General features: G+C 36.7%; 1 protein-coding gene across 3 annotated transcripts in view; it reads left to right on the plus strand.

Annotated features, from left to right (window-relative positions):
- CDKL5 (cyclin dependent kinase like 5) overlaps positions 1-13,531 on the plus strand; it is a 226,528-nt gene that overhangs the window by 81,504 nt on the left and 131,493 nt on the right. For all 3 annotated transcript variants that reach the window (XM_032329648.1, XM_032329652.1, XM_032329649.1), the window contains exon 3: positions 1,777-1,811. In XM_032329648.1, the coding sequence (XP_032185539.1) occupies positions 1,777-1,811 (35 nt within the window). The remainder of the gene's footprint in view (positions 1-1,776; positions 1,812-13,531) is intronic.

Genomic DNA, 13,531 nt, shown 5'->3' on the forward strand with positions numbered 1-13,531 from the left:
CTGAACAGAAGGCAGATGCTTAACTGACTTAGCCTTACCCTGGCATCCCAGTAAAATTCATTCTTGATGTCTTGTCTACTGTGTTATATAGCTGCCTTTTTTGTATGTTTTTTTTCCCAAAGTGTTATAATTAGAAGCTAATGCAGTAAAGCTACTGACTGGAGCCAGTCAGCTCATAGGGTGTAACAAGGTTGGAACGTTTCAAATTCTGGGCCCCAGTTTTTCTGGATCACATCCTTGGTTTTCTTAGTATACCTGTAGGTGATCATCTCCTTAGGAATTAGCTCAGATTAACTAAACTAGTAGACTGTTCTATAAATCAGTGTATGTCAGTTTTAGTTATAGTCAGAACCATCATTGCTATATATTTTTTCTTTGTAAACCACCTTAGATGCTTTTTGGCTAAGAAATACATACATATTATGGAAATTAAAAACTGTCTAGTAAACTCTGCATTCCTGTAGCCTGGGCAGTGTACTTTTGCTCTGTAGAAAAACTGGCATGAGCAGTTATATTGGGACTGAAGGATTGCCTGGTGATGATTGTGAAAATAAGTTGGACAGTTGTAGTAGCTGATTCCATCCTGACTAAGATAATAAGATTCATCCATCTCCACCAAAGTGAGGGAGACTTGTTCCGGGTCTTTGGATTCTGTTTGAGACACATTTCCCAATCTCATCTGTCTGAAGTTTGCTTGTCATAGATGTATGCAGACCTTGCCTGTCAATGTTCTTGACATTTCTACAAACCTCAAGTTATCATACATTATATTTAATTTTGCTAATTAGGTTGTCACAATATGACTCTGACCTCAGTTTCCTGGGTATCTTGCTGTCAACTCTGTTCTGCCTCTAAAGAAGTAGTTTTCTGGCTAGGGAAGAGGATTAGTAACCCAAACTGTATTGATGAATGTCATCAGAGTATACCAAGGAGAGTGGAAGTGCTTGGCTATAAATGGCCAGAGAGCCTTGGACTACTTATGGCCTGTGCCCTTGCTTGTACTGAGTATTTATGGCAAAAATGTAGCAACTCCTGCAGGTTACTAAATTGGAATGCTTAGGCCTATATTATTTTGCCTGTCAGGAAAGAGATTCCAGTATTCTGGAAGAGGTCTTAAATGTCTCCTAGGAGTGAGAACATACTTGGTAGGCTTGGTACCTGAGCTTACTATTGGGAGACAGTTAGCTTTTAAATTTTAAGTTTTCTTCAATCTTTTGAGTTTTCTTTTTTTTTTTTTCATTTAATCTTAAGGTTCTTATGTCCAAATCTTATCTCCAGTAGTTTTTTTTTTTTTTTAAGATTTTATTTATTTTATAGAGAGAGATCACAAGTAGGCAGAGAGGCAGGCAGAGAGAGAGGAGGAAGCAGGCTCCCCGCTGAGCAGAGAGCCCGATGCGGGACTCGATCCCAGGACCCTGAGATCACCACCTGAGCCCAAGGCAGCGGCTTAACCCACTGAGCCACCCAGGCGCCCCCTCCAGTAGTTTTAAGCTTAAATTTTAAATCTTTCAAGTGACGTTTTCACTAAAAAGAGAAACATTTAAAGATACTTGTTGGGTAAATGAGTTGCTTATACTCATTTTATGAAAAATATATACTAATATCCACATTTTGTTTATGTGTGGCTCATTGCATTGTCACTGGAGAGTATTGTCATTTTAGGAATCATTATTATATCATACACTGATAACCAATATAAGTATAATAGAACTTTTATTTCTCTAAGAGCTATAGTTTGTATATGTGCCCCTAAGTTTTTATTTCTTTTTGTTGTAGGAGCCTATGGAGTTGTACTTAAATGCAGACACAAGGCAAGTACATGGTTTTTTAAAAAGAAAATAATGTATATGTTTAACTGTTTAGAAACTAATGTATTGCTCTGTGTATGTGGGCATATAATTAAAACTGTTTGGCTATGATAATGATGCTTAATAAAGTAGAATGAACATGTGAACCCAGAAAAAGACTACTTTTGGACAAGCTTTCTCATAATTAGGTAGTTATTAGTTATTTGAAATCGTATGCTGTTTTTTCTCAGTTGACCTGTTTATAGGTGAAAAGCTTCCTAATGGGAAGAGAGAAAAGATGATATAGAAGAAATCAAGGTAGTGACAGGTTTATGTTCAAGTTACTTATGATAAAGGAGTTTCATTCAGTCATTATTTTTCACATAGACCCAATAACTTACAATCTTTGGTAGATCTGAATCCACATTTTGAAAGGTAGTGGATAGGTGTTTGGTTATGAAATAGGGCTTCACATAATAGTGTATGATTATCATTATTGGTTGTAGTTGATCACCCTTGAGTAGCCTTGAAATTGATCTTATGATATAGGTTATTTGACTATTATACTAATCACCAGTTATTCAGGGAAGTTCTTTCAGGATTCCCATAGCTGTTGCTCAGTGATAAGCATGTTTGACTCAGGGACTGACTTTAAGGTGGCAAGTATTGCAGCTGTAACAGTTTTAAATGTTAGGTTAAATATTTTCTTGTTATGGTATATTTAGTCTGAGTATTAGTATCTGGCCTCATGCTATTTTGTTTATAATTTTGTTAAGACCAAAGGTTAAAGTTTTTTGTGATATTTTCTAATGGAATTCCTTATGTCTGAAAGGAGTTTAAAAATTTAGCCCAAGTCATAATTTAAACTCTCAAATCTATCTATCATAACATATATGTGTGTGTGTACATATGCATAAATAAAGAAGATACCATTTATTTTTTCTTTCCTGCTATACAAAATAGTATGTTTTGGATATAAGGTTTCATGACAGTTGATGTATTTTTGGTTTTAGATCATAATTTTCTTAATTTAATGAATTTCCTGTTAAAATTGGGTGTTCAAAGTATCTTATGTTGGTAATAGTTATCTGAAGATCTCGGCCGGTAAATCCTCAAAAAATGTTTTGTATACTGTGGTTATTGATTTAAGATGATTAAGAATTTAAAAAGATAAATTAAACATACTCAAAATAAATTTAGAAACTTGAATACCTTGTTAAGAAATACTACTGCAGTTGGAAATTAAACAAATGAAAAGCTCTCTGATGAATTTCTATACTGTTAATGAGTTGCCTTGAGTTATAATAAATTTCTGAAGCTTTAAAAAAATAAAATTCCTCAGTGGATACTACTCAGGGGAAATAGGTTGTTAAATTTGACTCTTTCAAAAAACACAGTATTTCCTTTTATACCATGGCTCTGTTTATGCAGTATAATAAATGGACGCTTCAGTTCTTAATCTTTGAGTTTTAAAGTTGAAAAATTTCTGATAATAATGCAAATCTTCCAACAGTGTTCTCAGTCTTGTCCCACTTCTTCCTATCATTGTTTCCCCATACTTTTTTTTCCTTAACGTTATCTAAGCTCTCTTTTTGCCTTTTATGTAAAAATAAGTCTTATTAGTTGAATATATTGTTTTTATCTTTCCTTGTGTCTGGCAAATATATGTTTGTTACCTGTACCTGGTTCTCATAATGCACACTGTTAGTCCCAGTAAGATGGGCCTATAATAAAAGTAGATGAGAGCAGGTATCTCTGCTCTTGGGAAACCAACTCTAAATGTGAACTCTGATTCCTTGGGCAGTTTTAGTTACAAGGATGAATAAACCATAGATTTCTTGCTCTTTTTTGGCTTATGGTCTGAAGAGGTAGAAAGTCAGATACTTGAAAAAATAACCCACGAGATTGCTGCAAATGACATTGCATCTAAAAAATATCTCTTTTTACTGCCCTTCACTAAATGAGGGACTCACAGACCAGCTCTCTAAGTGTTGTTGCTTTTCCCTTTACATGCATCTGAAAAGATATTGCTGGATGGAAAATGTAAAGCATAAACTAGTGCCTACCTCAGAGTAATATAAAACTCTTTTTAGAATCTGCAGCTGTTTAGTCATTAGACTTGTTACAGATATATCCTCTTTTCAGCTAGAATCAGAGCTTTAGTCTTTACCGCATTATCTGAAAAGAGAATTTGATGCTTCTAAGATTTACCCTTTGGGATCAAACAAATGGATTATTATGAAATCTCATGTTATATTTAAAGATGGATATGATCCTCCCTGTTGTACCCATGATATATAAAAAAAAAAATCGCACCTATATATTTTGCATAGCTTTTAAAGACTTAATGAAATGCTTATAAAAATGTATAAATCAGGTGTGTGTGATTACGTATGTATAGGTATGTGTGATCACTTACGCATCAATTTGATCTTTTGGATAAGGTTGGCTGTGGGTGTATATATAATTAAATAATTCTTAGCACATTATATATTTGAGCAAGTGTGAAATAAAGTTATTGTTTTAAATCGTGTACTGTTGTAAGAAATTTAGAGGTCATGCTTATAAACAAATGTATCTTGTTTATTGCGAACACAGTGTGGTATTGGGCTATTCCAGGCCAAAGACCATATTTCTTAATTTTCTGAAACAAATGCTGCACAACTGAAAAAGAAAAATGTAACTATACTCCTTTTCACAGCTTCTGTTTATTGTATATATGCACATTGGCATATATATGAAAACTCTTAGCAGTAAGTGTTAAGCTACTTATGGCACCTTAGAACCACTCTCATTTGGAAGAAGTTCTGGTTTGGACATTTACTTTCCATATATGCATTGCTGGTTCTCTTTTTATTTGCATGTCTGCTTTGAAGTTCTTATGCATATTTTACAGCATACTTTTCTTTGCAGAAGCTCAGAGAGGTCATCCTTACAACGAAGTAGGGCAAATGGAATGGAGTGACATAGGGAGATTTGATTAGAACTGGAGACAAAGCTTTGTGCAGTCTGATTGGGAGAGGTTGGGGGGCAATGCTAATTGATCCTAGCATGGGGAAGTGCTGATTCATATATTTCCTTTCCTGTGGCTATGGTTGACATATGAGAAATTATTGTTTGTTTTGAAGTGGTAGATGACATATGCTCTTGGGATAGCTAATTATACAAAAGCATGAAGAATCCAACATTGGGGTAGAGCTGAGAAGTATTTATTTTTATTTTTATTTTTTTAAGGCTTTATTTATTTAAATTTATTTGTAAAGCAGAGAGCACAGCAGGGGGAGCAGGAGAGGGAGAAATAGGCTCCCTGCTGAGCAAGGAGCCCCACGTGAGGCTCCATCCCAGGACCCTGGGATCATGACCTGAGTCTAAGGCAGATGCTCAACCTACTGAGCCACCCAGGTGCCCCGAGCCTAGAAGTATTTAGTAAATAATAAAATTCACTTAAATTATAGAACCAAAAATGAAGACCACTGTAGAGAGCTATTGTAGAGTACCAGGTCCCTGTGGAAGGATTAGAGATGATCCTAAGGGTTTATAGTAAACTGAAAAATCATTGCTAATATTTGTATGACTGACAAACTTATAAAGGGTTTGTAAGTTTTAGGGGAGAAATAGCGAGCTTTGCTTTTATTAAAAGAAGAATAAAATGGAAGCCAAATACCAAACCTGATAATAAATACCACATATCGAGCATCTAACATATGCCAGCTAACTCTGCTAGATGTTGTCCCTTTACTACTCACAACAGCCCTACTGTTACATCCATTTTCAGAGAAGAAAGCAGTCATTAGAGAGGTTATGTGTTAGGGCCAAGATTATGCAGCTAAGTGTTGGAACCAGGCTTTATCTGATGCCAGAAATCACTAACTTGAGCATAACTATGAAATGTTATGGACCTTCCAAGAGGGAGTGTAGAGCAGAGTTAAGGGCATGCCTTAAATAGTCCTACTGACAGGAGTAGGAGGCAGACATCTAGAAAGCAAGGAAGAAAGATTTTTTAAAAATGTACTCACCAGCAGTGTAAAAATCCATAAAAAGATCCATGATAATAAGGATTGAGGGGTGAGAAGACGCATTTCATTTAATATTGTCATTTATTGATGACCCCTTTAAGTGAAGTGGTACATAGAATGCCAAATTGCAAGAGGTTAAGGAGAGAGCAGGTTGAGAAAATCCAGATTGTGCCCTTTTTCTCTTTTAAGAGTTGAGAAATTGGGGCGCCTGGGTGGCTCAGCGGGTTAAGCCGCTGCCTTCGGCTCAGGTCATGAACTCTGAGTCCTCTGCTCAGCGGGGAGCCTGCTTCCTCTTCTCTCTCTGCCTGCCTCTCTGCCTGCTTGTGATCTCTCTCAAATAAATAAATAAAATCTTAAAAAAAAAAAAAAGAGTTGAGAAATTGAGAGGAGGAGGAGGAATAGATGTGATTAAATATTCACTAGTCAGGAATACCCGTATTTCCCCCCCACTAAAAGGCATTCTTGGGTTATTAATCCCTTATTATGCATAATGTGTCTTTTGCTTTGAGGGTTCATTTTTAGCAAGCATTATATATTTTGAATTACTGATTCCTGTTTTTCAGATTAATTTTGTTTTCTACCAAAAAGCTGAATGGTGATTTGGTCATTTTTTTTTTTTAAAGGTTTTATTTATTTGACGTGAAGAGTACAAGTAGGCCGAGCAGCAGGCAGAGGGAAGAGGGACAAGCAGGCTCTCCAGTGAGCAGGGAGCCCAATGTGGGGCTCCATACCAGAACCTAGGGATCATGACCTGAGCCGAAGGCAGATGCTTAACCGACTGAGCCACCCAGGCGCCCCTGGTTCACCCAGGCGCCCCTGGTTCACCCAGGCGCCCCTGGTTCGGTTATTTTTAAAAATTAAAAAACTGAACTATTTAAAGCAAATACTTGAAGGAGAAAGGTCAATGAACCATCACCAGTTAAACAGATTGTTTATAGTGTACAATCTAAAACCATACAAAATAGATGTTGTTTTAGTTTTTTCCACATTAAATGAAACAAGCCTTAAAATTTTTTTGGATTTAAGTTTTACATGTGAATTGAGCTTTTAAAACAGCTTAAAAGAGATGAATCAACAATGACAAACTGAATATATGGGATTAATTATTTTTTGTCATTACTTTCCTCCTTATTTAAATATAAGTAGGATGTGGATTCCTGCTTCTTCTGTACAAAATTTCTTCCATTTAGGGACACCTGGGTGGCTCAGTTGCTTAAATGTCTGCCTTCACTCAGGTCATGATCCCTGGGTCCTGGGATCCAGCCCCACATTGGGCTCCTTGCTCAGCAGAGAGCTTGCTTCTCCCTCTCCTTCCTCCCCTGCTTGTACTCTGTGTGTGTCTCTCTCTGTCTCTGGCAAATAAATACATAAAATCTTTAAAAAAGAATTTCTGCCATTTGAAGAAAATTAGAGATAGGCTTAGATTTTTAAATAAAAATTGCAAGCAGCTGGGAATATTTCAGTATTGATTGATTATTTCACATAATCATTATTTAAAGTAATCACACTATCCTAAATGACTTTAATTTACTGCAGGTTATGGAGATTGACAAGTTGCCACTGTTCAATTGGACTTTGGGTCAGGAACAGATTGTAGGCATTATTGGGGGAAGATATCTTCCATCTACTCTTAAAGTGGCACTCATAGAACCATTACTTGTGTGTGGGTTCCTCTTTTGACCTACCTTTCCTTGCTGATCCAGTTAATTATTGAACAATTTCTGGAACACTACAGAAGTCTTACCAAAATCATACTTCTTTGTATTATATTCTGTATTTCAGATTCTGCTAGTCTTTAAAAATTTATTTTAAATTCAATTAACATATTACTAGTTTCAGAGGTAAAGGTCAGTGATTCATCTGTCTTACATAATACCCAGTGCTCAGTACATCCATAATACCCAGTGCTCAGTACATCCATAATACCCAGTGCTCAGTACATCCATAATACCCAGTGCTCAGTACATCCTGTGCCCTCCTTCATGTCCATCACCCAGTCACCCCATCCCCCTACCCATCTCCCCTCCAGCCGACTCTTCAGTTTATTTCCTGTGGTTAAGAGTTTCTTAAGGTTTGTCTCCCTCTCTGATTTTTTTTTTTTTTTTAAGATTTTATTTATTTATTTGACAGACAGAGATCACAAGTAGGCAGAGAGGCAGGCAGAGAGAGAGAGAGAGAGAGAGAGAGGGAAGCAGGCTTCCTGCGGAGCAGGGAGCCCGATGCGGGGCTTGATCCCAGGACCCTGAGATCATGACCTGAGCCGAAGGCAGCAGCCCAAACCACTGAGCCACCCAGGTGCCCCTCCCTCTCTGATTTCATCTTATTTTATTTTTTCTTCTCTTCCCCTATGATTCTCTGTTTTGTTTCTTAAATTCCACGTGAATGAGATCATATAATTATCTTTCTCTGATTGACTTATTGCACTCAGCATAATACCCTCTAATTCTTTTTTTTTTTTTTTAAGATTTTATTTATTTATTTGACAGACAGAGATCACAAGTAGGCAGAGAGGCAGGCAGAGGGAGAGGGGGAAGCAGCTCCCCGCTGAGCAGAGGGCCCAACGTGGGGCTCGATCCTAGGACCCTGAGATCATGACCTGAGCTGAAGGCAGAGGCTTAACCCTCTGATCCACCAGGTGCCCCAATACCCTCTAATTCTATCCATGTTGTTGCAATGGCAAGATTTCTTTCTTTCTTTTTTTTTTTTTTTTGGTTGGCTGAGTGGTATTCCGTGTGTGTGTGTGTGTGTGTGTGTGTATACTCACACCACATGTTCTTTATTCGTTCATCATTCAGGGGACAGCTGAACTCTTTCCAGAATTTGGCTATTGTGGACATTCCTGCTATAAACACTAGGGAGCAGGTGCCCCAGTGTTCAGATCATTACATTTGTATCTTTGGGGTAGATACCCAGTAGTGGAATTGGTGGGTCATAGGATAGCTCTATTTCCAACTTTTTAAGGAATCTCCGGATGGTTTTCTGGAGTGGCTGCACAAGCTTGTAAATCCCTCCAACAGTGTAGGAGGGTTCCCCTTTCTCCATCCTTGCAAATATCTTTTGCTTCCTGAGTGGTTAATTTTAGTCATCTGACTGGTATGAGGCGTTACCTTACTGTGATGTTGATTTTTATTTCCCTGAAGCTGAGTGATGTTGAACATTTTTTTATGTGTCTGTGGACCAGTTGCGTGTCTTCTTTGGAGAAATGTCTGTTTATGTTTTTGTTCTTTGGTGTCGAATTTGATAAGGTCTTTATAGAATTTGAGTACTAGCCCTTTGTCTGATATGTCATTTGCAAATATCTTCTCCCATTCTGTCAGTTGTCTTTTGGTTTTGTCGACTGTTTCCTTTGCTGTGCAAAAGCCTTTTATCTTGATGAAGTCCCAGTGGTTCATTTTTGCCTTTGTTTCCCTTGCCTTTGGAGACATGTCTAGCAAGAAGTTACTGTGGCCAAGGTCGCAGAGGTTGCTGCCTCTGTTCTCCTTTAGGATTTTGATGGATTCCTGCCTCACATGTAGGTCTTTCATCCATTTTGAGTCTATTTTTGTGAATGGTGTAAGGAAATGGTCCAGTTTCCTTCTTTTGCATGTGGCTGTCCCAATTTTCTCAACACCATTTGTTGAAGAGACTATCTTTTTTCCATTGGACATTCTCTCCTGCTTTGTCAAAGATCAGTTGACCATAGAGTTGAGGGTCCATTTCTGGGATGTTTATTCTGTTCCATTGATCTATGTGTCTGTTTTTGTGCCAGTATCATACTGTCTTGATTACAGCTTTGTAATAAAGCTTGAAGTCCAGAATTGTGATGCCACCAGCTTTGGTTTTCTTTTTCCACATTCCCTTGGGTATTCAGGAGTCTTTTCTGGTTCCATACCAATTTTAGGATAATTTGTTCCAGCTCTGTGAAAAAAGTTGATGGTATGTTGATAGGGATTACATTGAGTGCATAGATTGCTCTAGGTAGCATAGACATTTTAACAATAGTTGTTCTTCCAGTTCATGAGAATGGGACATTTTTTCCATTTCTTTGTGTCTTCCTCAATTTCTTTTTTGAGTGTTCTGTAGTTTTCTGAGTACCAATCCTTTGCCTCTTTGGTTAGGTTTATTCCTAGGTAGCTTATGATTTTAGGTGCAATTGTAGTAAATGGGATTGACTCCTATTTTCTCTTTCTTCTGTCTCATTGTTAGTGTATAGAAAGACAACTGATTTCTGTGTATTCATTTTATATCCTGCCGTTGCTGAATTCCTGTGAGTTCTAGCAATTTTGGGGTGGAGTCTTTGGGTTTTCCACATAGAGTATCATATCATCTGGGAAGAGTTGAGAGTTGGACTACTTTGCTGACTTGGATTCATTTTATTTCTTTTTGTTGTCTGTTTGCTGAGGTTAGGACTTCCAGTACTATGTTGAACAGTAGTGGTGATAATGGACATCCCTGCTGTGCTCCTGACCTTAGGAGAAAAGCTCTCAGTGTTACCCTGTTAAGAATGGTATTTGCTGTGGCTTTTTGTATATGGGTTTTATGATACTGAGTTATGTTCCCTCTGTCTCTACACTGAAGAGTTTTAATCAAGAAAGGAGCTGTACTTTCTCAGTTGCTTTTTCTGCATCTGTTGAGAGGATGGTTCTTGTCCTTTGTTTTATTTATGTAGTGTATCACATTGATTAATTTGCGGGTGTTGAACCACCCTTGCAGCCCAGGAATAAATCTCACTTGGTTTTGGTGAATCATCCTTTTAATGTACTGTTGGATCCTATTGACTGGTACTTTGGTGACAATTTTTGCATCCATGTTCATCAGGGATATTGGTGTATGATTCTCCTTTTTTTGATAAGGTCTTTGTCTGGTTTTGGGATCAAGCTATTGCTGGCCTCATAGAATGAGTTTGGAAGTTTTCCTTCCATTTCTGTTTGTTTAAACAGCTTCAAAAGAATAGGTATTAATTCTTCTGTAAATGTTTCGTAGCATTCCCATGTGAAGCCATTTGGCCCTGGGCTCTTGTTTGTTGGAAAATTTTTGATTGCTGGTTATGGGGGTCTGTTCAGGTTTTCTATTTCTTCTGGTTTCAGTTGTGGTAGTCTATATGTCTCTAGGAATGCACCCAGTTCTTCCAGATTGTCCAATTTGTTGGCATATATTGCTTGTGATATGTACTCATAATAATTTCTCTTTCTTCAGTGTTGTTTCTGATCTCTCCTTTTATTCATGGTTTTATTAATTTGGGTCCTTTCTCTTTTCTTTTTGATAAATCTGGCCAGGGGTTTATCAATGATTCATTCTTTCAAGGATCCAGCTCTTTGTTTCGTTGACCTGTTCTACTATTCTTTTGGTTTCTGTTTTATTGATTTTTGCTCTAATCCTTATTGATTTTCTTCTGCTGGGTTTAGGCTTTATTTGCTGTTCTTTCTCTAGCTTCTCTAGGTATAAGGTTAGGTTGTGTATTTGAGACCTTTCTTGTTTCTTGAGAAAGGCTTGTATTGCTATATACCTCTCTATGAGGCCCACCTTTACTATATTCCAAAGATTTTGAATAGTTGTGTTCTCATTTTCATTTGTTTCCATGAATTTTAAAAATTCTTCAATTTCCTGGTTGACCCATTTATTCTTTAGTAGGATGCTCTTTAGCCTCCATGTATTTGAGTTCTTTGCACATTTCTTCTTGTGATTGAGTTCGTTTCAAAGCATTGTGGTCAGAAAATATGCAGGGAATGATCTCAGTCTTTTGGTACCGGTTGAGACCTGATTTGTGATCTTTTCATGTGATCTATTCTGGAGAATGTTCCATGTGCATTTGAGAAGAACGTGTATTCTTTTGCTTTGGGATGGAATGTTCTGAATGTATCTGTGATGTCCATCTGGTCCAGTGTGTCATTCAAAGCCCTTATTTCCTTGTTGATCTTCTGCTTAGATGTTCTGTCCATTGCAGTGAGGGAGTTGTTAAAGTCCTGTACTCTTACTGTCTCTTATTATATTATCAGTGTGTGTTTTTTTTTAAATTTTGTTATTAATTGGCTCATATAATTGGCTGCTCCCTTGTTAGGGGTATCAGTATTTACACTTGTTAGATCTTCTTGTTGGATAGACCCTTTAATTATGATATAGTGTCCTTCCTCATCTTTTAATACAATCTTTGGTTTAAAATCTAATTTGTCTGATATAAGGATTGCCACCGTAGCTTTCTTTTGATGTCTATTAGTATGATAAATGGTTTTCCACCCTCTCACTTTCAATCTGGAGGTGTCTTTGTGTCTAAAATGTGTCTCTTGCAGATAGCATATCTATGGGTCTTACTTTTTTATCCAATCTGATATCATCTTTTGATTGGGGCATTAAGTCCATTTACATTCAGAGTAACTATTGAAAGATATGAATTTAGTGCCATTGTATTGCCTATAAAGTGACTGTTACTGTATATTTTCTCTGTTCCTTCCTGGTCTATGTTATTTTTAAGCTCTCTCTTTGATTAGAGGATCCTTTTCAATATTTCTTGTAGGGCCGGTTTGGTGATTTCAAATTCTTTTAGTTTCTGTTTGTCCTGTTCTGTTCTGTGTGTTTTTTTTTTTTTTTTTTTTTAAATCACTTCTTCTATTTTGAATGATGTCCTGACTGGGTAAAGTATGCTTGGCTACATGTTTTTCTCATTTAGCACCCTGATTATATCATGCCAGTCCTTTCTGGCCTGCAGTGTCTGTGTGGATAGGTCTGCTAATCTAATATTTATACCTTATAGGTTATAGACCTCTTGTCCTGAGCTGCTTTCAGGATTTTCTCTTTGTCTCTGAGATTAGCAAGTTTCACTATTATATGGCGGGGTGTTCACCTATTTTTATTGATTTTTGAGGGGAGGTTCTCTGTGCGTCTTGGACTTTGATGTGTGCTTCCTTCTCCAGATTAGGGGAATTCTCTGCTATGATTTGCTCCAGTATACCTTCTGCTCCCCTCTTTCTTTCCTCTTCTTATGGAGTCCCAGTAGTTTTAATATCATTTTGCTTTATTATATTACTTATCTCTCAAATTCTTCTCTTGTGATCCAGTAGTTGTTTATCTCTCTTTGTCTCAGCTTCTTTATTCTACACCATTTTGCCTTTTATATCACTAATTCTCTATTCTTCTTCATTTATCATATAAGAACCTCATTAATATCCTTTTTTATTACATTGCATTACATCTCATTAATATCCTTTAAGATATCCTTTTGATACCTACTTTAGTTCTTTGATTTCCCCACAAAGGGATTCTCTAGTGTCTTCTATGCTTTTTTCAAGCCCAGCTCTTATCTTTATAATCATTATTCTTAACTGTAGTTCCAACATTTTACTTATATGTATTGATTAGGTCCCTGACAATCAGTTCTACTTCTTGTTTTCTTTTTTTGAGATGAGTTTTTCTGTTTTGTTATTCTGTCCAAAGAATAGATGAGTGAGAGAATGAAATCCTAAAATGGCAACAACGACCCCAGAAAAATATACACTAAACAAAGTAGAAGAGACCTGAAACTGGAAAAAATTAAAAAATTTTTTAAAAAAGAGGGAATAATCAGACAGGTGAACAGAATAGAGGAATACACTGCATTCTTTGTGTATTTTGGTCAGTTTGTTAGAAAACTAAATCTCAAAATTGTAAAGAAAGAAAAACTTATATATGTACAAAAATAAAATTAATTACAATGAAAGGATAGAATGTAACTGTAAAAATGAAAATTTAAAGAGAAAAGGAAAAAAAAGAATATAA

This window comes from Mustela erminea, chromosome X, assembly GCF_009829155.1.
Source record: "Mustela erminea isolate mMusErm1 chromosome X, mMusErm1.Pri, whole genome shotgun sequence".
In the NCBI taxonomy this organism is placed as follows: domain Eukaryota; kingdom Metazoa; phylum Chordata; class Mammalia; order Carnivora; family Mustelidae; genus Mustela; species Mustela erminea.